This window comes from Taurulus bubalis, assembly GCF_910589615.1.
Source record: "Taurulus bubalis genome assembly, chromosome: 1".
Taxonomy (NCBI): domain Eukaryota; kingdom Metazoa; phylum Chordata; class Actinopteri; order Perciformes; family Cottidae; genus Taurulus; species Taurulus bubalis.
Window position 1 is genome coordinate 5,912,585 of NC_136589.1, and position 27,758 is coordinate 5,940,342.

Consider the following 27,758-nt stretch of genomic DNA (forward strand, 5'->3'; position numbering starts at 1 on the left):
CTGCGGCACACCCATTGCCCGTATGTGATTGGTCGAGAGAGCAATTGAGAACAGAAAAATCTAGAACTCCCTGGAAAGGGGAGCGTGCAATACGTCACAGGCAGGAGAGACAGCAGTGGCGTTACAGCGATGTTTGCTCTCGATTGAAGCTGTCAAGTAGAGTCTCCGTCTACATCTCACGTGCTTTTAGTGCTTTTTGTGTGTGCACATTGCAGTTATAGCTGTGAAATTAGCGTTGCATATAACTGGACCTGGCAAGCTGTCCGTCTGAAAGGCTTCGGACAGGGAAACACCCATACCGGTGATACAGGAAACATCCATACCGTCGTCACAGGTGTGGTCAGGCCATAACATGTACATGTGCGTCATATGTATAATATTTAGTAACTAATATATGGAAAGAATAAGCCAAATAAACCATCATCATCCTGGGATGGTTCACTGCATCACTGAATATATCTTTAACACAGTACTCTGTGTATTATTTAAATGTATGAGTATTTAATTTAATTATATTTGTGTGTTTTATTTTAACACGACATATCCAAATTCACAAATGTACCCTTGGCAGTGGTGTAAAAGTACTCAGATTATTTTCTTTAATACAAATACTAGCAATACTGCTGTGTAAAAAGTCATGCATCAAGACGTTATTTCAATAGCACGAAAGTGTTATTAGCAAGAAATACTTTGGGATATGAAAAGCATAGGCTACATAGGCATTTTAATGTTGAGGTGGAGCTAATAATTACTATACTTTATATGCTTTTGGGTAGTTGTATCTTTAACAACTTATTTTGAAAAATCACATCTACAATCACATTAGATAAATGTAGTGAAGTTAAAAGAAGGCTGCCATATTTCCCTCTGAAATTATGTAGAAAGTAGCGTAAACAAAAATACTTTAAGTAAATTTACCATTACCTGAACATTGCACATACAGTAATTGTGACTTATGTACTTTTATTTCTGCATAAAGATACAAAGTGGCAGAAAACAACAGGGAATAACTAACCTTAGTCATATCGCTTTTATTTTTTACTAAAGTAGACATTTTACATGGAGCCATGCAATACATCTCAAAGGAAGGATATCTTATTATGATTATGATTATAATGTCTTTAAATGTGCATAATTAAAGGTAACTTTGAATCAGTGTGGGCCCCGGGAAGAATGATTGACCTCTTTGTGCCAGCTAGTGAGGATCAGAATAAATCATTTTAATTATGGTTAGTCTGAATTTAAATTAAGATATCTGGAATTAAGATTTCTGAGTCAGAATGTAATTATAGATTTATTTATTTTTTATCTATATATATATATATATATATATATATATATATATATATATATATATATATATATATATATATATATATTTATTTAGGTAAGGTCATTTTTGACTCATCATTAACTGCACGGTTGATATATGGATGGATTTACCATCAACACATAATTGTATTGGTTGTGTGTCTGGTTCGATTTCATCCTCCTCACTAGATCACTTGTCCTTGTTTCCTTGATGTTTCCTTGATGAGGACCAGCCGGACTGCACGCTCCCTCATGTTCGAACTGAGCCCGAGGGACCCGAGCGCGAGAGCAGGAAGTGCTGCTTCAACGAGCTGAGCTAGCTAGCTAGGTGTTGTTCAAGTGGGTTAGCTTGGCATTTAACTGAGTGGTCAAAATGGGACTGTTCGGCAGAACACCAGATAAATCACCAAAAGAGCAGGTGAGTACTGACTGTTGAATCCCCGGACTGTCTCTGAGTGTTTAGTCCGTCGTAAGACGACAACGTTAGCTGTCAGTTTAACTCCGCATACTTCCTCCAATCTGTTGCTACTTCTTGCTAACTGTAAAGCTGATGCTTTAAAGCTCGTTTAAAGACAACGACCAGTCCCTGTAATAGTACCCGGTGTTAACCAGCAGTATGTGTACAGTCTGTAATGTTATACGCTAATGTTATGTGCCCCAATAACCGATCAGCCAATCTTGTTTTGGTGTCTGTAGTAAGAGCGAGCTAGTTAGCACTCACGCTAACACTCGTCTGCTGTCACTAGCTTCAATGTAAACAAATCGCGATCGTGTAGCTGATATCGTGATCTGTTCCTGATGTGCATTGCTTTATAGTCTGATATTACACGTAACGCCATGTTGAAGAGCGGTACTTCAACTGGCAATATTAAAACAATGTCTACTTTTCAGGTGAATGAGTGGTCTCAAAAGATCAGGAAGGAAATGAGAGTGATTGACAGACAGATTCGAGGTAAGATACAGTAATCTGTAACAACTGTATTTTTTATTGTAACATGTCTGTTTATGTTTTACGTGTATAATGCCGTTTCATGATTAGTCTATAATTTGTAACTATTTGAAAATAAATGGAAGAGATAATCACATTAGTTTCAGTTGGAATTTCTTGATGCAAAATGGAGACAATTTGCTTCAAGAAATCTTAATACACATTGGTTTGAACTAGCAACAACGGATTTATCTCATTGGCTTATTAACCTTAGAAATGGCAAATAGAATAATTTTTGTATAAAAGTATATATTACTTTGCACTAGAGGCATACATGCCATAAGATGGTAGATTTGTCGTGTTGCATAATTTAATTATCCACTAAATGCAATCACCTGATTACATGTTGTTAGTTTTTGTGTTTTACATAATGACATGCCCTTTTCTTTCAGATATTCAAAGGGAAGAAGAAAAAGTTAAAAGATCCATCAAAGATGCTGCCAAAAGGGGCCAGAGGGATGTGTGTGTGGTTCTCGCAAAGGAGATGATTCAGTCAAAACGAGCTGTCACAAAACTTTACGCTTCCAAAGCCCATATGAACTCTGTGCAACTCAGCATGAAGAATCAGCTTGGTGAGTTTTGGAGTACATAGCCTGAGTGATTGGACATGGGAGTATGTAAAGTCATCATATCTAAACTGTAGTTTGCTGTTTCATCATAGAACTTATTGTTCTGCTCTTGTGTATTTCTAGCTCTTGTGCGTGTAGCCGGGTCCATGCAGAAGAGCACGGAGGTGATGAAAGCGATGCAGAACCTTGTCAAAATCCCAGAGATCCAGGCCACCATGATGGAACTATCAAAGGAGATGATGAAGGTCAGCAGAAGTGTCCAACACAAATAGATACTTATTTTACTTACAATCAAGTGAATAGAACGGCGTGGCTTACTCCGACCACCATCTACCATTACTCCTTTACAAGAAAAAGTTGCTAAGCATGGTATTGTTTATACATATTAATCTTTCAGGCTGGCATCATTGAGGAAATGTTGGAAGACACATTTGAGAGCATGGAAGATGGAGAGGAGATGGAGGAAGCAGCAGAGGAGGAAGTTGACAAGATCCTCTTTGAGATCACAGCAGGTGAAGAAATTTGTTCAACTAAATCAACACAATACGTTGTTTCATTCTGTTTTGTTGTCTCGATTTTCTTTTAGTCTGAATCCCTACAAATACTCTACAAATGAATAAGACTGAATGCTCTGTTTCATGGTTCTATTTGCTTCGTTAGGTGCCCTTGGCAAAGCGCCAAACAAAGTCACAGACGCCCTGCCTGAAATAAAGCCTGATGCAGCTGCTGCCGCTTCAGAGGATGAGTCAGAAGAGGACATTGAAGAAATGCAGTCAAGATTAGCAGCTCTGAGGAGCTAAGGTGAACGGCCACTGTTCTGTCAAAGTCCGTTTGCTCACTCCAATAAAGACAGAGACAATTCTGGTGCTGGGTTTACAGTGCTGAGCATCCTCCAAGCTTCATATTCTAATCATTATTTTACATTATCATTTGGGGCTAACTTTGTGGTGTGACAGTTAATGTCTATAAAAAGTGTTTTTTTATAGAACATTTGATAGAAAAAGGTGTTTTTGCTTTTTGTCTTTTATTATCAGGGGTAACCCTCGGTAAGTCTTTATTATCCAAAGTCAAACAGAAGGTTTTTGAAAGTGTATATAATGTAAGTATGAAAGCCTGCTGTGCCTATAGTGGTTCCTCATATATTCTGTCCTAAGTTATGGAATGGTGATGGACTTACTTGGGTATTTATGATCCAAACAAGCGATTAAATAACCACCCTGCACTTAAATCACACCCTTGATCACTACTCGGCAGTTGTTTTGGATACATTTTGTAATCAACAGCTGTTCTCTTTCCTGGTAACGAGCCTACATCATCTGAGACAATATAGATGGTGGGTGGATTTCTCCTTTGATAGTCTGTACAGTCAATATGTATCTATTCTATATGTGGTCGTACATATTAAGTGAATGCACGCATGCCACCCTAACCCATTGTCTTTGCATTAACATTTATCTCGTTAAATGTTTGACTTTGTATCATGATTGAGTTCCTTCTCAGCATGAAGATGCAGAGGAAATTGAAGGGTTGGTTAGTGCAGAACCGATGTATTGTGGAAGTATTGTGCATATAATTTTGGGAAAAAAATAAGGAAATAAACTTTTAAGATTTAAGGTTGCCAATAAGCAAACTGTATTATACCTGTTTCTGCAATTACTTACCGTACATTTAGCCCTTCAACGTCAAAATAAACACTAAATGTTTGTCTTAATTTAATCAGTCTTAATCATTAAGTCATTAAGTCTTAATCTGAACTGCAACAGCCCCCTCAACTGGTCAGAAACTGAAGTGCATGCTAAATCTAATTCTGTTGACAAAAAATCCTTTCAGATGAAACTGCTCGCTCGCTGTTCAGCTATAGCGGTCTCGTCAAATAATTGTTCACTGGCCTTTTTATATTTAACCTGCCAGACAATGGCAGTAATATTATGCAAAGTTCTTTTTTCAGAAGGGCAAGAAACATAAAGCATTTTGGGTACACTTGTTTTCAAGCCATTTCGTGGCTTCAAAATGGACAAAAGGATTATATTTCAACTGGTTACAGCTCTCCCTCAGCAGCTTTTGTTGTACTTTAACAAAACCTTGGCCCTTGTTCTTTGGCTTTAGTATGTAGGCCAAAGGTACAAAAGCTCTAATGAAGCAGGTGTTCCCAGCAGTTTGACGAGAGATTTCTTTCCCATTAAGAGATATTATTCTAGTAAATTAGATGTGGCTATATTATGACATGTAGCACTGAATCAATCTGTTGATTCAGAGATCAATCGATTGACCGGACATAAATGGGATGACTAATTTGATAATGAATCATTTCAGTCATCACAACAGCAGCCTGTTTTCTCTGGTTCCAGCTTCTCCAATGTGAGGATCACAAATGACTAATATGGGGTCAATCAATCAATCTGAAGACGTCATTGGGGTTTAGGGAGTTGTGATAGACATTTCAACTAATATGATTAATCAAGCAAATATGTGGCAGATTTGTTTTAATAATGAAAATAACTTCACCCCTGAATGAGGCATATTTCTAAACATTGTTGAATCAAAATTGCAATTCAGGCCCAACAGAAAAGATATGCCTCCAAGCCAATCGGGTAAAGCATACAATCATATCACATCTAAACCCACTTGTTAAACCAGACAGCGTCGTCTTTACCCACCAGGCATACCGATATCTATGCAACACTGCCATCTATGGATATGAGTTATCCTCTCCTGCATCACGTTGCTGCCTGTGTGCGTCCAGACGCAGCCGCCTGGACGCGCCTGTCATCTGGAGGAAACTCCTCCCCGCAGACAGCGCGTCCCGTCTCCTCTCCAGCGCAATGGTCTCCTGGATCATCTCTAGACTTGTGGTGTAAGTCATTTTAATATTTCTTCACGTCGATTAACGATGCATCGTGGTTCTCGGTTGTTGCGAGTATTTGAGCCGCTCATTGACGGTGCTAACGGCCGCGCGCTTTACGAGCCCCCGCACATTGTTTAACATGTAATCTGAATCAGACGGCAGCGTAAAAGGAGGGCAGACGTCCATTTATTCTTTTTTTTTTTGCTGGAAAACAGTCCAAATTCCACCGGATTGCACTTTGCCATTTCAACAGCAGAAATGCTGAGCAAGGCCTGTAAAGACTGTATGAACGGAGCTCAGCAGCCTGACACTCTTTTAATTACAGACAAAGAGGTGACGTGATTTGTTGAATAATACATTGTCATCCATGATATTATAATATGAGTCACATCCAGAAATCAGAGACGTCTTTCACTGGCAGAAAGCTAAATGTCACTGAGCAGCGAGGTGACTGAACAACAGGAGTGGTCTTTGAGTGGAGCGATATTCTCTGTTGATGTTCAATATTGGACAAAAAAACAAAACAAAAGGGATGGGTCAGCCTTCTCAGATTACAGTGCACGTTGTGCATGTAATATGACAGTAATGCATATTTGCAGATATATTCGCTTTGAATTTAAATGATTAAACATACGACATTTAAGTTGTGGTTATTTTTACCTGCTCAAAGTATGAATCAGCGCCTTTGCAGCCTGTGTGGAGTAAACCAACAGCAGGCCCAACCTCAAAATAGTGAGCCAATTAAATTTAGATTAGCAAGATCTTGTTACTGAACTGCTTCAGCCCTTATGGTTCACAACGTGGTTGTGTGATTCATTTTGGGTCCAATCTCCAACAAACGTGTTTTGTTTTAGTCTCCCACAGAAGATGTGTTTATTTTTAGTGTCCTTGTGAGTCTTAACTCTGTTAGAGCACAGTTAGGCCGGAGAGGTGCAACATGATGTGGGTCAGTAATCTGATCAGGTCGCTCCCACAGCTGTCGCCTGGCTGTAGCACTTCAACAGGGCCCTGTCTCTGTGGGGTCACCCCGCAGCACAGGTGTCTACACACCAAAATACATTTAAAGAAAAGGAAGAAAACACATGGACGCTAATTTAACCTCATTGCTGATCTAATAGCTTCCTTCTGGAAGGGGAAAGCTGTTGCACCTTTCCTGTTTTACCTTGATGTCACCTGGCAACAATCTGTTCATGTAGGCCGTGGCTCTTATCACTCATGGATACAAATATATTCCACAAATATATGCATTGAAACATACTTTACATGGATTTATGAAGACAGAAAAATACATTTGACATTTTAGCCATCATAGCTTTTATTTTCAATAACCAAGATGTATTACATTTAAAATGTCTGGATTTTATATGTTTTTCATGCACATTTGAAATATCTGTTGGACCGCATTGTTAAATGATTTATTTCTGGAGTTGACAGGCACATTTTCTGTCTTCTAGACTTGTGTTTGGGACACTGTATCCAGCATACTCCTCTTATAAAGCTGTGAAGTCAAAAGATGTGAAAGAATATGTGAGTATATTGTTTGTATGTTTAGTTACGAGAGGATATCAGGCGCTGTGTGTCGGTAATCTAACTATCTTTCACTGCGGTGATACATTTTAGGTGAAATGGATGATGTACTGGATAATATTTGCCCTATTCACTGCTGTGGAAGTGTTTACAGACATGTTCCTTTGTTGGTAAGTGACCTCAGATATTTAATGTCAATTATTGAATAGTATACCTCTTGACTCTTTTCATATCACAAGCTACATTTTGTCATCGACATGTAAACCATGTTTTTTTTCATAATGCTTTGTTGTCTTCATTGCAGGATTCCTTTCTACTATGAACTGAAGATCGCCTTAGTGGTGTGGTTGCTGTCCCCGTACACTAAAGGCTCCAGCGTGTTATACAGGAAGTTTGTTCATCCTACACTTTCCTCAAAAGAAAAGGTGAAAACCCTTCCTTAGTTGTAGCTTCCTTTCCTTCCTGATGCAGTTCAAGGAAAGGCTTAGGTGAAAACATACACTTTAAGTTAGTCTGCATGGTTTTGTAGCTAATAGAATTTGAGCGTTACAGCTGTGTAGAGAACAAAAGTGCCTTTGTGCCAAATCAGTTTTCCACTTTAGCTGTTGAAGATGTGTTTGCAGGACAGGAGGGAGGAAGTGTCATGGTGTTCCTCCCTTTTCTCCTTTCCTTTTTCCTCTCAGGAAACACATTAGCGAGTTGGTGAAGTTTAACAATGCAATCAAGCAATAAAAAAAACACTTGTCAAAACAATGCATAAAATATCATGGATGCATTATGATGATGATAAACAGCGACACAATGTTCACGTGCTTTTTTTTTGTCCTCGTTTCAGGACATTGATGAGTATATCTGCCAAGCAAAGGACAAAAGCTATGACACACTTGTGCATTATGGGCGAAAGGGGCTGAATGTTGCTGCCTCAGCTGCAGTTATGGCTGCAACAAAGGTAATGCAGGCTTTGGATATTTGTTTGTATTGACCTGGGGGTACAGTAGAAGGTCAATGTTTATAAGAGTACCAAGCCTGTCATGTTGTTTGCTATTCTCATAATAAAGTTGGCTTATTGTATGTTAAAGTATCCTGTTATCTTCAAATTATTTATACCCCTAAAGATGATCTATGCTGTAACTGTCACACATGGCTGCTGACGCTACCATCTGCTGTCACCTGTTCTAGAGCCAAGGGGTGCTGTCAGACCGACTGAGGAGTTTCAGCATGCAGGATCTGTCCTCCTACCAGTCTGACCCCGTGAACACCGGCCCTGGCCCGACGCAGCCTGCAGCCGCTCCGCAAAGGACCAGGACTATGATGCGCAGCAAGTCGGAGAGCTGCAACAAGGGTGAGCAGACATTACTCTGGCCGGCACAGAAAAGCCCTGTGTTGTGGAGGAATGTTACAACTCTGTTGTAGTGTTGTATTAGCCACAATGGTGCCATTCTAATGTAATAGCAGTGGTTTGTTTGTGTAAAACAGATTATCTTGTAGGTTTGTCTTCCTGTTCAAGCTGGCAGATGTTGTTTAGAACCTCTGCTTTCCTGAGTGGCCCTCAACTTTAGTCCTGCCTTCCTGTTTGGAGCAGGCCAGGCCTCCCAGGGCTGCCAGCACCCTGTGATACAACTCACATGTAGCTGGGGGGATTTGTTCCTCGTTTAACATCATGAGGAAACATGTGTTGTTTGTTTGTGTCTACATGGGGTGTCTTGTTTTTCATCTGATAAGTATTGCTTTGTTCAAAAAATGTAGACATAACATTTAGACACAACTTTCATTTTTTTAAACGCTTAGTCATTTCCTAAAACAGCTGACCATTGTAGTTTTTAGGAGACATTGCTTGACAGGTAATTTATTGGGGACTGTTTTCAGCAGCGGATTTATACATAAATGTATACATATTTATGGCAGCGGGAGTGTGTATGTGTATGTGTGTATGTGAATTGACATACATATTATAGTTTTTGGACAACTATCTTACAGAAGATAAGCTACAAGCATTATTTCATTGTTGGTTTTGATCTTTTCAAGGGATTTGTTGACAACATGAAAAAAATATATAATATTACAAAAAGTGCATTTTTAAACTTCTTTTGAACAATATTGTCAAATATATGTTTTGGCCTTCTGATGTTATTGCATTACATGACATAAAAAATTGTCCTGGACATAATTCTGCATTTACTAAAAAAAGAGAACAGGCTCGTTGGGCTCGTTTGTGCTGTGTGTTGGGCCGCGGCTTATTGTAACTTCTGATTTGGCCTCTGCTCTGTGGTTTGCAGATTGATAATTCATTATGATAGAACGTTCATAATCCCCGCTAGCAAAAATCACATGGCACTCTAATAGCAGTTACACAAAGTATTTTGCTTTCAATCGACTAGACGAGAGACATGTCATTCATTCCTTCCATCATAATTTTTTCACGGTACAGGACAGGATTTTGACATGACTGAGTATGAGATGTTGGGTTTGGACCAATGGGACTCCAAGAAGTTGCTGTCCCAGACCATTTCACCTTCTGAGTCTGAATCCACCACTATTACGCCCTCACTGACACCCCAGTCCTCCCCACCTTCCACACCCTCTCCACCCCCATCCCCTCCAGCTCCGGAGCAGCCTGAGGAGGTGGGGAAAGGGGTGCAGGCAGCATCAAGCTCTCCACAGCTCAGGCTGTTTAAGAAGAAGGCTCCTGAGGTAGACTGCTTCGTCAACGCGGCTGCTCAGCTGCTGCCTGATTCTAACTGCCCCTTGAGAGTGGTCATTTACCCACCGATTCACTAATTCCTGCTGTGTTAAGCTAAATAATTCATTATGGTTCAGTACTTCTACAAATGTGGAGAGTCTGGCTGTTAAAAGCATTTCTGCACTGATGAAGCTGAACCATGTTTTGAGATCTTAGTGGAATAATTGTTTAGTTCGAATGAATGTGTGATCTTTCTCTTGCATGATTCCAGTGGTTGACATATTGACATGGATTGCCTTCCAGTGTATTTCAGCCCTGACAGTAACTTCTATATTTATGGAAATGATTCAGGACAATCAGTCCCTGGAATTAATGGGTGTTCATTAATACATTTTAACAGCTAATATCAGTTTCTTTGACACGGTGATATGAAATGAAGTAGCACTGTTTTAAGGATAACACCAGGGATATTTATATTTGTCTTATTCTCAACAAATTCCATGGGAAAAAAAAAGTATCCTACAAATAAGTATTGTTTGTGTAGCTGAAGACTGATATAGATTATTCCACTGTGCTATAGACTCAAACTGCATGTATGTATATGATGTTTTTTACATATTTGTTTTTTAGGAAACTAAATACTTGTGACCTGCTTTTAAAGACGTGTCTTTAGAAGGAATCCATGTGTTTTGGACTGAGACAGTTCATTCACAGACGGGGTGCGGAGGTCAAAAAGTCTCGAGAGACAAACTAACACAGTTAGTTTTGGTCGTACCTTTGAATTTGTTGACAATAAGAAAAATACTAAATAATGCCAGCATCCTTGAAATATTGTGCAATTCGTTGTAGCTCTCTTGCTAACCTTTGCTTTTATGCTCCCTTCCAGCCTCCTCTTAGAGTCTTAAGGCCTCTCACAAGATCCAGGAGCGCTCTTTCTTCGAACAATGAAGCCATGTGACACTGTCCTAAAGACTACTCCAGCTGCCTTTGCTGCAAGAAGTAAAAATACTGAATGGCCAAAAGCTACATGACTAAAGCAGCCTTGCTTTGGAATAAGGTATTACCAAAGTGACCTATGATGACCCCTCTATATATAGTATATGGCTCATGATTTAAAAACAATGACGTTTGTGACATTGAGATCGTACAAATGAATGAATGGGCTCCATGCTGATAGACAATTTTGAGTTTGTGGGTTCTTGAATATGTATTTATGTACAGTTTTTGTGTACTTCATCTTTCTGATTTGATTGTTTTTATATATCAGGTGTGGGTAGGCATTTGCATGTGTGTCTTCCCAGTTATTAGTACGCTGTTTATTGAACAGAATGTACTGTCACTGAATAGTTAAACAGGCATTGAGAGCGACATGGTCACTCTTAGAGAATGTGTTAAAAGCCAAGGATCAAAAGAAAAGGCTGTTTTTACCCCCATTCAATATCAAGAAACATCTGTGATCCACTGAGATGACACAACCTCCCTTTGTAATAGTGAAAAGTCAGACAGCAGTGGCAGACAATATTCTGTTAATATATTAAAGCCTTAATGCAAGACATCAAAATACAAAATGTCTCCACACGTGATATAAGTATTTCTGTCACAACTATGTTCACATTAAACAATCATTTTGCACTATGTTTAGAATATACAATTGCTGCCGTTAATACTCTGAAATGGCCAAAAATATTAACACAAATAAGTTGATCATTGTTGCTTAAATCTTCTGTGTGAAATAAATAATTACTCTGTAACTAGTAACAGCATTTGCATCACAAATAAATGAAGTCACTACTCCAAGAAGTTTCCTGGGTAAGCTAGACTGTTTAAGACAATCTGCTCTTCAGCTTGTCAGCACATTTTGTCATTTAATTGACCATTTAAGGCCAATTAAGAAAGTCCCTTTCAGCTATAGCTGAAAAAGGATGAGTATTTATTTACTGTATATTAACATGGTTCTTTTTCCATGTTTGAAATCACTGTGTAGTGTTCTGCTGTTAACTGAGCAACACGAAACCCAACAATCTTACCATCTACCTGCTTAGTTTTTAGGAGTGACTTTATTTCTTTGCAGGTTTACAAACTTGCATTTAAGTAAACATTGCATGGTGATAAGACTTTGTTTTCATTATGTACTTAATCCACTGAGCTTGAATCATAGCAACATTTCACACATAGTATCACCGAGTTGGACGTCTGCTGCAGATGTATGGTTTTCATCATCGTATCTGTATCATTAAGGATGGTTTGAAGTTAGAAACAAAAGCTTCTCAGGTACAACTGCTGTTTACACGTCATTCACTGTTGTAGATACACTTCTTATGCTCAAAATGTCCTTTTAATGGATAAATGATGAAAAAAAAGTCAAAGGAAAAATCGGGTCGCGTCACAATGTGAGTAGTATACGTGTTCGTGCATGAGGGGATTTCCTTCTATTAAAATTCATGCAAAGTAAAAGAGAAAAAAAAACATGTCGCTGAGTAGCAGATTTGTATACTTGTGTGAAACTCATCATTGCATGATGTTTGTTATTAATTTGTATGACAATTGGATTTCTTAAATGATTTTGTAAAGATGCCTTGCTGGTAAACAATGTCATTTTTGGTTGCTTTGTTGAAAGAATATGAAATGTAACGACTATACACACACGTTGGCTATACATATATATGAATAACGTCTTATTTACTGATAAATTAGCCACTTTGACTTTAATAATGAGGAGACACCACTTAAGTTACCCTGAGACATTTTGTTCTGGCAGGCCAGAATATCAAATTACTTAAATTTCAACTTGATTGTGAAATATAAAACAAAAAGCAGTGATGTGGTTACATGATGGTTTATTTGTCAATTTATAGTTCTAACTAGGTTAAATGTTTCTGTTTTAAATCGAGCCATTAAATATGAAGCAAAACTTTGACTGTGTGTTCATCTTTTTTGTGTTCTTCTTAAAACAGCATTTAAAAGTACAGGATCATTTAAGATATATGATTTTATTACATACATTATATTCAAACGGAAAACAAATTACTGTAGCAAATTACAGTTTGAGATTGACCCTGTCGTGGTATTTCAGGTATGGATCATTAAGAAACCAGTTCCTCCTTTTCCAAAAAGAGGTCGTCATTTTATCCAAAAGCTTGGTCTGTGTTTTGCTACAGAATACATGCTCCCGCAGGCGCTTTCGTCGGGCAGGCATCTTCTTCCACAGTTTCTTCTTGTATCCAGCCTGTTTACACATGAAAACAATAAGTCAGCTTGGAAACACTGTTTTTGACCCTCATCTGACCAAAAATATGTAACATGTTAAATGTTTAACCCACAAAACTACTGTAAGAAACAACAATCATAGAAAAATGTGAATGTATTTCTTCTTAAAACATTATTAGGTATGGAGTTAATGTCATCTGAAAAAATATTAATAAAGGAAAGTGAGTTTAACCCTTGTGTGGTGTTCGGGTCTGAAGGACACGTTTTAATTTTTTATCTAAAGAAAAAGTATATACGATTAATCTGGTTCTCTGATCTCAGGGTTCTATGTTCTGACCTCAGCTAGCTCCAAAATTAAGACGAGCCCCAGAACAAGCCCGTCACCAAGAAGAAATATGGATGTTAAAAAAGTGTGAAATTGTCTGGTCTTCTTGAATAAAGATCTGGGCTGCCGGTGATGCCACTTCTTCATCTGTTTGGAACTTACACGTCTACACAGGGAAGCCTGATGGAGGAGCCACTCAGAAACATCAAGGAATGAGAGTTGTCCTGGACATGACTCAGGGACTCAGTGGACACAACATCACATGCGACAATTTCTTTACCTCACAAAAGCTCCTGAAGAGGAAGCTGACCAAGGTGGGAACGATACGGAAAAACAGTCTGAGCTCCACCACAACTGACTACACAGAACAGGCCTGTCAACTCTTCCAAGTTTGTGCATCCTATGTGCCAAAGAAAGGCCAGAATGTGCTACTCATGAGTACTACACAGGGATGGGAGCATCTGTGGCCAGGAGCATCACTCATATCTTGATTATAATTGAATTTATAAGGAGTAGCACATTAATTCATACATGTGATCTAACAAAGGTAAATGGCAAATAATAACCATATATGGTGTTTATATTGCTTGTAATTGGGATGAAGTAAACATCTGTTGAGCATTTTAACATAAAAGTGTGTGATTGTGATTAATAAAAAAAAAAAAAAAACAATGCAGCAGGCCACCAGACCCATGAACACTGGCTGAATAATAAAAATATGAACACCACACAAGGGTCAATTAGAGGAAATCTGTGTCTGTCTGCTTCAAAATGGTCATTTATCCCCGTCATAGTGTGTGATACTTTACATTTGTATCCATGGCATTTTACCAACACTTGATCTATCTATTATTCTACTTGATCTAAAGATTTGGGTGCTTTTGACTGGGGTCCTACATTGATATTTGAAGGCACCAATTAAAGCAACGATAAGTTATTCGTAAAAGGAATGGCTAAAGTTTACCTCTAGAGTCTGTGAGGACCCTCGTAGGTAGGAAAGGAAAGAAAACAGTGGTATTGGAAGTTCAGTTAAAGACACGTACCTTGCGTCTGATCCAAAGGTCACAATGCAGCCTCATGAACCTGTCTGTCACGGATTTAACGGTCTTCCTCTTCCCCTTCTTCAGACTGACATATGTCAGACTTCTGCTTGGTTGTACAGTCAGACTGGGGATAAGTGGCGATACCCTGCAACAACACAGGGAAGCAGAAAGAGAAATCACAAGAATTGTTTATTAAAGAAGGTTAAATTCACTCAAATTACACAACAAAATATTTAAACTTAACACATATAAGTTAGTTTCATTTGGTCAGTTTTTGATATTTCGCTCGCTGAGATTACTCACTCCACTCCGAATACAAATGTTGAGAGTAGCATTTTAAATTGTGGCGCTTACGTTTTTGGGGTATTCAATCATTCCAATAAACTAGTGACAAGAAATAGTTCTTTTTTTTTAACCTCCACAGACTGTAATTGTCTCTGATTTTGTGGCCACTAAAGGTGCCCGCAGTATAAACAATATACAATGTTGTAGTATTGAAATTTCCCATAAATAGAGCAACGGTGCTCAACTCAAAACAAAACGTTAGGTTTGCTACAGTGAAACGTTCACTATAATGCAAGACGTGGTTGTCTGACACGATAAGCAGTGGAGTTTAAAGGAGAGACGTATGTGTTGATAGATATATTCAGCATACTATGAAGTTTTTACAGTAATGTTAATATTCGCAGGAGCGCTCCTTCTGGCCCTGTACCGTTGTAGGATGTTGTACCGGGGCGTCAGACTCGCTGCAGCCCGCAGAGGAGCGCGGACAGCGGCTGCGGCGGAGCGGTAGACAGGCGGTAGCTGGAGGAGGCTGGAGAACCGACAGAGTTGAGGTGCCTTTGAACACAGAGAGACCGACAGCGGCCTCAGCAGCCCTGTGGACCACAAGGACAACATGGAAACACATGAGAGGAGTCACAGAAAGCCCCGTCTTAGTTGTCGTACCTTCACGGAATACACAATTCCTCAGTTCGGTGCATTAAAACACGGATATGTTACTAAACATTTACGGAGTGAGGAGCGTGAAATGAAAATGTATGATTGTCAAATTGTAAATACACACCGGACACCCTTCTCGCCAGGGAGGCCGCCATGTTTTCTCCTGAATACTGTCGTAAGTACGGAGCCCTGTTGGGACAAATTTCAACGTTATCGCGTTCTACTTTAACGACACGTTACCGCCACCTAGCAAGTGTTACTACAAGGACACGTATCCGAAAAGTAATTATATAAATAGCAAAGTACAGTACTGGTGGTACTTTACGTGTTTTGCTACGGTATACTTCTAATTGTCCTAATGTAATAGTGAATTATTATTATTATTACAATAAGAAGTTCCTACCGGTCACTCACCTGCACATCCCTTCATATTTAAATGCACTTGTCACTTTCCCATTACACTTTCACATAAACTCACAGTACACTTGTTTAAAGTTCTGTTATCTGTTTGTCCACTTTATTTTGTATTTTATATTCCATTGGCACCACCCGCCATATCAAATTCCTCGTATGTGAAACATGGTAATAAACGGTTTCTGATTCTGATTATCGTACTTTTGACCCCAGTAAAAATGTTTTGCCACTTTGATTATGTTATTTAACCACGAGCTTGTACAATATGATGCGTTGTTATAGGCCTGTAATAAACTGCAAAGCATGTTGTATCTATCTTTCTACTTCATGTTTGTCACACTCTGTAAACATGTTTCAGATTTGTGCCATTTGTCACAGTCTCCTGTTGGATGTTTACATAATGTGGAAATAATTGTTTAGTGCTGTGTGACCAAACCACAGTCTTACTCTATGAGTGGGATTTATATCAAAATGTTCAAAACAGTCAGACATCACAGTTTATCCAAAAAGAAAGGGAAAAAAATACCACAAAATTGCCAAAAGATATTCACACAGAATTTACAGAGGCTTTGTTGGCAATTTCCATGTGTTTGGTACACTCGACCATTTTACTAACAGTACGTGTAACAGGATTATTCCCCAAAAGATGCAACAACTGTGAGGTCAAATATGTCATTATGGGGCAACCTGTAAAAAAAAATGTTGTCACAAAAAATCTTTAAAGTTTGCAATAAGGTTCAAATGAGTACAAAACAGTGTGAAAGTAGGCTGAAGTCAATCATCTCTATTTATTTTCTTTTAAAACATACAAATATAACCTTAAAAAAGCAGATAAAAACATTAAGCAAAGGCATCAATGAATCTACAGACAATATGATGTGCTAAATGCATACAAAAACACAAGGTACCAACCCCCTTTATGTACCTAGGCACCCACAAGTCTACCATCACGTAAGTGCAAAGTAAATCAGTTATCTCTGTAAAAAAAAAAGTGCTATTCATAAGCGAGAGGGGTTCCCACCAAGTCAAGGCACGCATTTCATTTTCACCGTTACAGCCTCTCACTCTCCAATAACCTAGTTTACAAATACAGCGTGTTTGTCTCTGAGTGGGACAACTGTTACAGTGTCAAACTACAATAATTCACAACAGCTTCTGTTTCTCAATAGTATATTCAAATGTACGACATGAAAAAGATGATGGATTGTCAAAGTACTTTCAAGGCACCAGTCCAGGGTTTTACCATCAGTCCTTTTGTCTTTGTTTAGGACTCATATGAAGATCAGACTTCATTTGGTTTTGTCCCACCAAACACTTAAGAAAACTAAGATGAGGTCCTTTGGTTCACCAGCCAGCATATACAGGTTCTGCATCACATGGGATCCCATAATATCGACCCTGAGGTCGCTCTTTGCGTAGCAATGGAGCTCGGGCGACAGACAGCTCTCCATCAGTGTCTTTCCGTTGACGTAGGACCATTAAAATGATGAAGAGCACGGCCACTGAGGAAGGAGAGATGTTACAGGAAATGTCCATCTACAGTTGGGCTGATTACACATACACAAAGATAATATTGATATGTCAGCATGATTCTATTTTAAGTCCTTTGTACATGAAGTGGTCTCAGTGTAAGAGGAAACTGAAAACTGAATCTGTTTTCAGTGTACAAAAGGTAAAGAGTTACTGTTTCTGACAATTAAACTGTGATGTATCATGAGTATACACTACATTCCCAGAACACCACTTCAAATCAGCAGTAAGAAATGCATATTATCACTTAAAATGTACACAGTAATAAGCAAATAAATTATATAATAGGAGACATTTCAACTATAAAACTGTTTTATTTCATTAGTTATACATCCTGAGTGGACTGAATTATAAATTAAATGGTTAATTTACATTTATATAGAAAACTATTCAGTCTGTCCAGAAGAGTAATCCTGTGTTATAGTCCTTTTTAATCAATTGCTAAGTCAAGCGTGGAAAGTACCTTAGTGTTTTTCTGAACCTCTACTTTATATTTAGATTGTTTCATCTTTGCTCATTTCCTTTAACTGGTGAAAAATGAACTCTGACCCTTGAAGCTATATTAATAGACGTGCCCAAGGGAGCTATGAAGCATTACTGTGACAAACACCAGCTACTAATACAGACTTTAAAGAAATGATTTTGTGTGTAATATGATTATATAAATATTGGACTTTGCAGCTTGAAGCTTGTCAACCATAAAGGCAATCAGTTTGAAAAGCATAACTGTAATCCAATGCCTTTACCATGGTGTTAAATCGATATGCATTTTGAAAGACGCTCAGAAATATCTGGATAATTAGGTGCTACTTACCCCCTCCTCCAATAACTAAAAGAGCAATAGTGACAGGGGCCAATTCACAAGTGTCCCCTTCTTTGCGGAAGAAGGTCTCCATGCAGTAGCCTGGAGACAAGCTGCCCTCGGGACAAAACGCATCGCTGGGACACTGAATGGGGTTCACGTCTGGACTCTGAGAGAACAACATGCTCTGTCACCAAACTCACGCCGGGAACTTTGTCCAACACCCACAGGTTAATTTTCTCTTGTGAGGCAGTGGGTGCAGTACTCACAGGGCAGTAGTGATTATCTGGGCATAAGTCACAGCTCTCCTGGCCCCAGTGGATCTGGAAGAAGCCGCTACCGCAGATTTGACACATAGTCTGATGGGGAGCCTTGTGCATGCCTGTTCAAAACCAGATAGATGATGGATATTCATGCTTCCCCTTTTCTGTCATGAGCCGCAGTATTCATAAACATGACTTAACAGGGCCCTGTGGCTGTATACGTTACCTGGTCGACATTGTGTGCAGTCTTTAGCTGCCGTCTGTAGAGCTTCTGTTCCTCCAGGACACATCTGGCACTGGCTACAGCCAACGGAGCTGTAGAGAGAGAGAGATGCTTGTTTGTGACTGTAAATGGACAAACTACCCTGCTGCGGTTTTTACGACTGCCACATAACTTAGAGGCATTTTTTGTCAAATGTCAAAGATGATGTAGTTTAGAGCTGTTGCAGCTTGTTTTCACAGTACTAACAAACATATAAACGAATGGTTTGATGTCAGGTTTGTTATTCAAAGTTTATAAGTTTCATGGTGATGTCGGATGGTTATTTTTTTTTTTCCTATTCCCCTGTAGTGTCTCCCCTGAAGCAAAGGCTTGAATAATATTACACACAACGTCGCCCATTGTAAAAAGCACTGACGAATTACGATGAAATCATGAAAAAACTGTTTTCCTGGTTTCAGATGTGTGCAAAATTACAGTGGTTTGGACACTTAATGAAGCCTGAGACTAAGCATGGTAAAGAGCTGAGCCTTAAGGTGGTGTTCTTGGTCTACCAATGGACCTTTCCTCCAACTCTCGCCTCTGGTAATGAGCTTTGAATGAAATACCAGTTACTATATTCATACATCAGTCTCCTTTACAGGGTGTATGGGCTTAGATATGTTGAAGGAGCGTGTAACTGCTGTTTTTACACTCCTCCTCTTTGCTTTGATCAAGCTGCTGTTTAGCCCGTATCTGTAGACTGGTAATGGTCATCATGCTACTGAACGCCATCTTATATTTCCAGTGAAGTCCAGTTCTATATGCGCTATGGATATGATCATGCCTTCTGCATTTTCATACCTTCTGTTGATTATTAATCAAAGCTGCGACTATGTAACTGGCCTTGTGTGTGTGTGTGTGTGTGTGTGTGTGTGGTGGGGGGGCTAAACAGAACCATGGGAGAAATCATGTGATGTCTATTAGATCAGTGAGTGAGTTATGAACGTTCTATATTGATTCCTGATTCCTAGTGACTAAGAACAGAAGACAAAAATAGAAGCAGAAACCCGGTGACAAATGCAACTTACTTGCAAAAACTTCCCGGTGTACATGGAGCACATGAAGTGGAGCTCTGCTGCGATGTAAAGAACCCTGAGAGCGGCAGACAGAAAATAACTCAACACACGTGATTTGTGTTTCCTCTCAAGTTTTATATTATCTGATATGTTGAGATTATTGCATTTCAATTAGAAATCATGTATCTTCATATCTAGGTAATCTATCCATTCACAAGCTTGTAAAGCTCATCTAGTAAAGACATTTTACATAAATCTAATTTCTGACGACGAGATTGCATCACTAGTTACTGATTAACAACAGAACTATGAGTTTTCGTCTGAAGCTAAATAAACCCACCTGGTGAACAAGTTGAGCAACTCTCTCTGCCGGTGTTATTGTTGAAGGCTCCAGGAGGACAGGGGTGACATAATGGACTTCCTGTGAAACTGTGCAGGAGTGTAAAGTAGTGTAAAATACACAAGAAAGTGGCCAGTACAGTACACGGTAGTCTATACCGTTCAAAGTAAATTAATTTGTCGGCACTATCTGTGTCCTTACTTTGTGTAGAATCCCCGGTTGCAGGGCAGACACTGCTGCTGTCCTGCTAGTGGCTGATAGAAACCTGTGGTGCATGGCAGACAGGCTCCAGGAAATAGACACAGCCCAGGGTCAGAGCAGCACGCACACATCAAGGTGTCTGGGGAGGAACAGAGACACATTTCTTATCTTTTACTTTACTTTTTAGAGTTTGTATTGCTGCAGTAAGAAATCTTAAAATGGTGGCTTCAGGTCGGACAACATGGTCGTTGACTCACTGTTATCGTACTGAGAACCCGGTGCACAGGGCTCACAAGTCGAAGTGTTGAATGCACTGCAGCCCGGGGTCGTGCTGCTGAGAATCACGGGAGTCATAGTCAGACTGGTCACATTCTCGATGAAAGTGGTGTTCATCACGGCAGGAGTAAGTGTGGTCTGGCTCAACACCATGCCTGGAAGAGAAGCACACTGGATGTTTCAAATGGGCTGATAAAAGGCTGCAAGACAAGACTACCCCAACATGATTGGGGTAGTTCTTTAATGGTCAAATCATAAACGGCAGTATCCTTGGTTTGAATCCAGCTTGGGACCTTTGTTGCATGCTGTTCCCGATCTCTCTCCTCATTTGTGTGTCATCCCTCTACTGTTAGCTGTCTGACAAAGGCAGAACATACACAAAAACATTGACAAAAGCTATGTAATGAATGAAATAAAAGGAAGGGAATTATTGATTTGACCTGCAGCTGACCTGTTGCAAAGATTATGCAAATCTCTCTGGTTTTTGGAGTATGTTGTCTAATCCTTTACATGTTTTTCACACATTATAAGTAATGATCTCTTCCCCTCTAATCTCTGCTTGCTTCAGTGGCTCACACAGTCTCTATTTGTGTTGTTTCTGCTCACAATTCCACACGTAAAAAAATACATATTATAACCAAAGTAAAATGTTCTTCTTCGTAAATAGTTGATCGAAGCGGATTCACTCTAGATTTGTCTCCCTCCTTCTCAAACATGCACTGAACAGGGATCCGGCCTCAGCAACACAACCAAGACATGAAAAACAAAAAGTGTTGCAGGGGGTTCTCCTCATATAAAAGTCTTCGAATGATATCTGTGTCATTGTGATATCTTAAATCACTCCAAAAAATCTTGAGTATACCATTTTAACCACTGCGAAAGTGAGGGCAACAGGTATGAGCACACCAGCGAAACAGAACCCATATTGTACTAGTAATCACATTAGCCATGTGCTTAAGTGCTGTCTTGAATACAAGCCATCCTCCTCATGAAATGCAATTATTCAGAAGGGGGTCATGTGATATCTCTAGCTTTCTGGGTTGGCAACATTTCTTACTCAAACTTTTAGACACATACTTCTGTTAAACTGGCTGAAAGAAATGCTGTAATCCTGAAAGTTTGACACGATCAGAAATGTATGTCAGCAAAATGATGAAGTCCCTATAGTGAGATTACAGTAATACAACAGTGATATCATTTAATTAAAGATCAGTACTATTCTCACCATTGAAACACAGTAAGCTATAGTACATTCACTCCATTGCCATTTTTCACAACAATAAAGTTTGTTAGGAAGTTTGGATGCAACAATAAGCAATAATTTAATTATAAATGTTCCCAAATAATTAACTTGTATGATACAAAGTATATTTGTCATACTTTTCACATTTAGATTGTGTCATTACATGCGTTTTTTCCCCATGTATAGAGTACTGCACTTTATTTAATCAACAACAACATTATATAATATGCTTAATAATGAACTATAATCGCATTCAGTGTTTTAAGTGGCGGGGTAACACTGTGGTATTTATTATATCTCAATAATCTCTCAATGATGGACCTATAGTGCCTTTCCTACTGTGTTGCAGTATGACAGCAGTAATTGTCGAAGAAGAGTCGAACTTACCCATGAAGCAAGCGGCGCATATTGCAGGCAGAACTCCCCGGCAGTCCATCCTCCACATATTATTGAGTACTACCACCAAACAATGTCAGCTACAGCATCTCATCCCGGACAAGTGCCCGAGCTGCCTTTGTTTTTACAGAGCACGACGGTGACGCTCGCTCGCAGAGGGATCGGTCCTTGTGTCATATGACAAAATACACATCATGTGATTTTGCTTTACAGGGGAAAAACTGAGGAAAATGGGCCGGATTCAGACAGATCTCTTGTTGTTACACGGAACAACCAGCAGGGGCGACACTGTGGTTCAAATCAAATGTATTGCGCAGCGTATTATATGCCAATGATTCAAATCTATTAGCAAACCTTTCCATGGAGAAGTGTTCCTTTTTATTCGACACAAATAGATAGATAGACAGTTATACTATAATTAACATTATTGCCCATTTTAAATCATATTTGTTGATACATTACATAGGAAAAAATAATTTCTCTTACATTTCTATAGTCCTTATGTATAGGTCATATTATCAATAGGCTCAAAACATGTCAATTTTTTTAAATATTTAAATATACAAATGCATGTGTGTGTGTGTGTGTGTGTGTGTGTGTGTGTGTGTGTGTGTGTGTGTGTGTGTGTGTGTGTGTGTGTGTGTGTATAAAAATAACATTGCATTGGAAAAAATTAAACTTAAACAGGTTTACTTGCTATAGTTCTGCTTTTCAATGGGGATGACGTTGGTACATGGTCTTGATAATGAGTAATCATGAGTGACATTTTTTACAGTAACTTGTTACCAAAACATACAGGCAACAAAAATAACACGAACATTGTTTTGGGGAAGAGACATTTTCTTCATAAGTCATACGTTGAAGGTCCACTTCCTTATTCACGCCACATACACAGGTGCGTGGAATGTACTTTGGGGAGACATTTGTGACACGTATCGGACATTAAAAAAACCCTCTTTTATTACAAGTTATGATAAACAATGCAGTATAATCACTCACAGTAAATCCACAACACATTATAATAATAATTGTAGAAATAAATCATGTTGCACTCAAACAGCTATTTTAATGCACAATGTGTCAAATAACAACAAAAGAAGAGCTTCATCCCACACATTTCTTGCAACAAATATAACTAATGGTCCTTCTGATCTAAAATGAAACATTCAGAGACTTGTGGAGCATGTTGTGCATATTTATGTCTCGAGTGTTTTTGTCTGAGGAACAACATTAGGAGCATCCTTCTGGAGGTGACGCTCTAAGCTCTGCTCCAATTCCTCCCAGCTTTTCTCTGTCAGCTTTTCTCTGTCAGTACAAGAAAGAAAGAGACCATTTTATGTACTGCTCCAAGCAAGAAAAATGGCAACACAAATAAAATCAGACAATGCTTACAAGTTACTTACTGAGAAAAGCCATTTCCTCTATGTTTTGGATTTCATACTCACTTTGGTGCGTGTCCCTGTGTGTGCTGCTGCCTGTTCAGAGCTTTTGGGCTTCTTGCTTTTAGTTTGCTTCAGTCTTTGACGCTCTAGTTGTTTCTCTTCGAGCTTCTTCTGCAGAGCCAAAACTGTCTCATCCTGAATCACCGCCTGCTGAAAGTCCAGCCTGGCTGTCCTCTCCTCTTTCCTGCAACATGCCAAAAGCTATCATGAATGTGTGTTGGGTCCATGTATCTGTTTCCGTCCCATGTTTTCCTTCAAACCACAATCAAGTCAGAGCCAAACATTTTCCTGACCTGATGGCGGCAGCCTGTGCCAGCACTCTCGTGCGGAGGTGGATGGCGTCCAGCTGCTCCAACAGCAGCTGCTTCTTGTTGTGCTTCTCCTCCAGGATGTGCTCCCGTTTCTCATGCTGCTCTGTTTGCTGCGTCTCCCTCAGGAGGGCCAGACGCTCCTTCAGCTCCACCAGGGACATCTCTCCCAGCAGCTCATGGCCTGCAGACTGACATGGGGCGACAGATTCCCTGTGACACAAGAAGTATGTGAACGTTTGTATCACATGTTTGATGACATTCATGCTTTCCTTCACTCACCTCTGTGTTGTCAAAATCCCTGACTCTAAAATGAGGAAGAGGTTCGATAGCGCGGATTTCACGGATGACTTCAAATTTTCTGCTGAGCTCTGCTTGTGCTTCCTCCAGCGCTTGACGAAGGAGCTCTTGTCTTTGCTCTGAGACTTCCTTCACTGTGGAATTTGCGGAAAATTGATGAGGGAAAAGGAAACCGTGAAAAAGTGATGCACCACATGTGATAGCAGAGAGACGGAGGTCCCACCTATACTCTGCTTGAATTTCTGTAACTTCTCTTTAGCCGTCTTTGAGTTCTTGTGTCCTTCTGCCACTTGTTGCACCAAGTCTCTCATTTCTTTTTCCTCCTGCAGCCTTTTCTCGACATAACTCTGCATCAGCTGAGCAGTCTATAAGAAAACAAAACAACCATAACAAACACTTTAATTCTGCATACTTGTAAATCCCTTTGAAATGACTTCTTTAAAGGGTGTTTGTAGAGAACAGGCACACTTTTGTCTAGTGACCCATCTTGTTTCACACTTTAAAGTACCGTGTAATCTTTTGTTCTGGTTCCCATTCGTTGTCGAGGGATCTTTACCCACCTCTTCTTTCTTCAGCTGAGCAGTCTTCTGGTTGCGTTCCATTAAGCGTGTGCGGGCCATAGCTGCTTCCTCATAACTGATGCGTCCTTCCAGACGCCTGCGCTCAATCTTGGCCAGCTCCTTGTAGAGGTCCTTCTCACGCATCTCCTTCTGCCACTGCAGGAAAGACGAGGGCTCATGTGCCCCCTCCACCAGACGCTCCATTCTGTGTCACAAATACAAGCACAAAAAATTTCATTTATCTGAGGAGATCAAGATACTCTTGGCAAGACAGACCTGAGAAGGTATTAGAAATCTACTACACAAGACAATTCAGTCACACACAGACAAGTATTATCAAAACTCTCAGTAGGTAAAGTATACTTTTATTGTCGCTCAGATTACATATGTTTTGGCATTTCATTCTAGTACTGTCTTGTGCATTATACTGATTATGTATATGAATAATCCCACTAATATATGTCAAGTATTGGCAGGTAAATATTGTACCTTTGCAGCTCCTCCTCCACCTGACGGTCGTGTAGCACCCCCTGCCTCAAGATGGCTGCACTGTTGAGCTTGATGGGCCAGCTGTTAGTCTAACAGAATCAGAACAATCACATGCACAAGCATGTGCCAGTGGATATTAGCCTAGTTGATATTCATCACCATCATACTGATCCACTGAAGCAGGTGAAATAATAAGATCTCACTTTATTACTGGAGGCGGGTAGTCCAGAGGAATGAAATGAATTGAATTTGAGTTTTGAATCCAAGTCCTCCTTAATCTGAGACATCACTCTCTGCAAGACAAATGAGGGTTCATCAGAAATGTGAACTGACTACTGAACTGACTTCTGACTCACTCAATAGTAAATGTTTCTCCTATACTCCTATACTCCTATAATACTATTACTTTGTAAATGAAACACAAACAATAGCCCGTACCTTGGCGTGTTCAGACTTATGTGGATTTACACATCTGAACTGTTTCATATTTGCCTCATACAGCAGTTCCTTTTGTGAAAAACAGGAAGAATATCATTACAGAGGCATGTAAAGAATACGTGTTGATTATGATATACATTATAGGACTCGTATTAACAGAATATAAAAATGATAATTCAGAAAAACGCTTTTCTGTGTTTTGAATGTGCAGTCATACAATGTGTGTCCGTTTTGCTTAATTGTTGCATATGCCAGTTGTCTTTCTGTCAAACTTGTTTTCTTTTATATTGTACCTCAGTCTTTCGATGGTTCTTTTGTTTGATCTCCTCCATCATCTGCATGTCTTTTGGAGCCCTGTATGTGCTTTTTGGCACCTATAAAACAGAAGCCTTTTGAGTCTATTGCAGCCTCAACACACATATATACAGCTTAATGACCTGTCATAGTCTATGTAAGATGACAGTACACACAAAAACTAACTGTGTGCCAATGTTTGAAGAAAATATTGTATATAACTGTAAATGAGGCTGACTGTTCCTGCTGTGGAAGGAGCTCAGGCACAGACAGAGGTTGAGGTTGAGGTTTAGGTTTGGTGAAAGAGAACTCCTGGGGCTCAGTGGTTTTCATTGGAGATTTCTTGACTTGATTCCCATGAGATATTTTGACAACAAGCTGGTCGAGGAGAATATCCATCTCAGGGCGCCATCTAATGGACAATAATATCCACTCAGTTTTTGCGTTTGTAAGAAAACATTGGTTTTCTTAAAAATGAAATTCCTGTTCTTTTCTTACCTTTGCAAAGGGTCAATCCAGCGTGTCTCCACATAGGCAGCATCATAGATAGTATTCCACTCTTCTTGTATCCACGTGGTGAGATGTGTGAAGAAGAAAGTCAGGAACTACAGACAAACACAATACACACTTACACGTGGGCAAAGTAATGGAGCTATACTGATTGCTGGTTATTTCCAATGCAACTACACTCCTGTTTGAGAGTTTCTTACTGTGTGCATCTTCTTGATGTCCAGAGATGTGACAATGTTACTAAAACGCTGGAGTCCAAGGTCATCAAGTGCAAATGTGGCAAGGTAACAGATAACTGAAGAACAGCACAGTAAATATATCAACACATGCCAGTCTTGTTTCATTCAGAGTCAAATTATAATTATAATTTAGAAGTTTGTTTAGTTTATTGACTTACTGACATACTGGCTGTGGTCCCCTCTGGATAAGCGTTTCCCATTCTGGCCATAGAAGACATTGACAACTACCTCCAGTAACTTTTTGTGCTCAATGCATCCGGAAACGACATCAAGTATGAACTTCTTCTGCAGGGCATCCCTGATCTGTAACACACAGCCTAATGAAGGAGACATCCGGGTGTCCGCACAAGCAGCATCGGGTCACTGGTCGGAGTCTACCTACCTGCAGATCCTTTGAAGCCTCTTCCATGAAGTCATCCAAACACTGCCTGCCAGCGCTGAACTTATCGAGCAGCACAATGGCCTCTTTGACAAGCGATCCATAGCCTGATGCCATTTTGTATCGATCTGCAGAAAGCTAGTAGAGATTGATAACTATGGTGAAAGGTCTTTGCTCGCAAAAAAGTCTGAAGAAATACAGTCGGCCTAGTTATTTGTCTTCAATGCCCACGTGGGCCTGTAGAATGTGTAAAAAGTCAAAAGTTTACCTGAGACAGAACAAAATGGGTGCTATTAAAAAACACATAGACTCATAGAAAGTGCAGCGGCTTGTTTTCAGCGCGAACCGCTGCCAGTCGTTGCTTAGCAACACACTATCGTAAACAGAAACGTTCCCAGCTTCTGTGAGTAGAGCCTCAAAAAAGGCTTCGAAATATATCTGAATTCATAGATGTTTTTCTATTTATTTAATGGGCTGTTTTGTTCAACATGTAAAAAAAAACTTTAAGGTTTTAATCCAATGGATACAGATTAACAGTGTGACAGTCTGATCCTTTGTTGGCTGCATAACAATAACTATGACGTAGCATATTCTGACGTCGGGGCGAGCCATGCGCTGC

The 27,758-nt window shown here is 39.5% G+C and overlaps 4 protein-coding genes across 5 annotated transcripts; 2 read left to right on the plus strand and 2 right to left on the minus strand.

Moving 5' to 3' along the window:
• The first annotated feature begins 1,608 nt into the window (after positions 1 to 1,608).
• chmp3 (charged multivesicular body protein 3) lies at positions 1,609 to 4,540 on the plus strand. Its single transcript, XM_079227399.1, has 6 exons — positions 1,609 to 1,729; positions 2,203 to 2,263; positions 2,692 to 2,871; positions 2,992 to 3,113; positions 3,266 to 3,380; positions 3,529 to 4,540. The coding sequence occupies exons 1-6, from the start codon at positions 1,685 to 1,687 to the stop codon at positions 3,666 to 3,668; spliced, it is 663 nt and encodes a 220-aa protein (XP_079083525.1). The 5' UTR covers positions 1,609 to 1,684; the 3' UTR covers positions 3,669 to 4,540.
• A 1,150-nt stretch (positions 4,541 to 5,690) lies between these two features.
• reep1 (receptor accessory protein 1) lies at positions 5,691 to 12,837 on the plus strand (the record flags this gene model as incomplete). Its single annotated transcript, XM_079216399.1, has 8 exons — positions 5,691 to 5,722; positions 7,168 to 7,240; positions 7,334 to 7,410; positions 7,545 to 7,665; positions 8,076 to 8,189; positions 8,420 to 8,582; positions 9,669 to 9,931; positions 10,807 to 12,837. The coding sequence occupies 8 exons, from the start codon at positions 5,691 to 5,693 to the stop codon at positions 10,876 to 10,878; spliced, it is 915 nt and encodes a 304-aa protein (XP_079072525.1). The 3' UTR covers positions 10,879 to 12,837.
• mrpl35 (mitochondrial ribosomal protein L35) lies at positions 11,436 to 15,594 on the minus strand. Of its 2 annotated transcripts, none has more exons than XM_079216412.1 (4): positions 15,562 to 15,594; positions 15,226 to 15,373; positions 14,496 to 14,640; positions 11,436 to 13,146 (listed from the first exon to the last, which is right to left on the minus strand). In XM_079216412.1, the coding sequence occupies exons 1-4, from the start codon at positions 15,590 to 15,592 to the stop codon at positions 12,958 to 12,960; spliced, it is 513 nt and encodes a 170-aa protein (XP_079072538.1). In that variant the 5' UTR covers positions 15,593 to 15,594; the 3' UTR covers positions 11,436 to 12,957. The 2 variants fall into 2 exon arrangements, with proteins under 2 accessions (XP_079072538.1, XP_079072537.1); XM_079216411.1 differs by having other exon boundaries at positions 15,208 to 15,373.
• A 2,593-nt stretch (positions 15,595 to 18,187) lies between these two features.
• Positions 18,188 to 27,256, minus strand: cfap99 (cilia and flagella associated protein 99; the record flags this gene model as incomplete). The annotated part of the gene is made up of 19 exons (XM_079229044.1): positions 18,188 to 18,352; positions 19,737 to 19,800; positions 20,266 to 20,329; positions 20,523 to 20,696; positions 20,889 to 20,898; positions 23,626 to 23,806; positions 23,916 to 24,121; positions 24,213 to 24,364; positions 24,454 to 24,595; positions 24,791 to 24,995; positions 25,280 to 25,368; positions 25,483 to 25,572; positions 25,718 to 25,786; positions 26,011 to 26,091; positions 26,234 to 26,423; positions 26,510 to 26,616; positions 26,722 to 26,816; positions 26,919 to 27,063; positions 27,143 to 27,256. The coding sequence occupies 19 exons, from the start codon at positions 27,254 to 27,256 to the stop codon at positions 18,188 to 18,190; spliced, it is 2,343 nt and encodes a 780-aa protein (XP_079085170.1).
• Between the last annotated feature and the right edge of the window lie 502 nt (positions 27,257 to 27,758).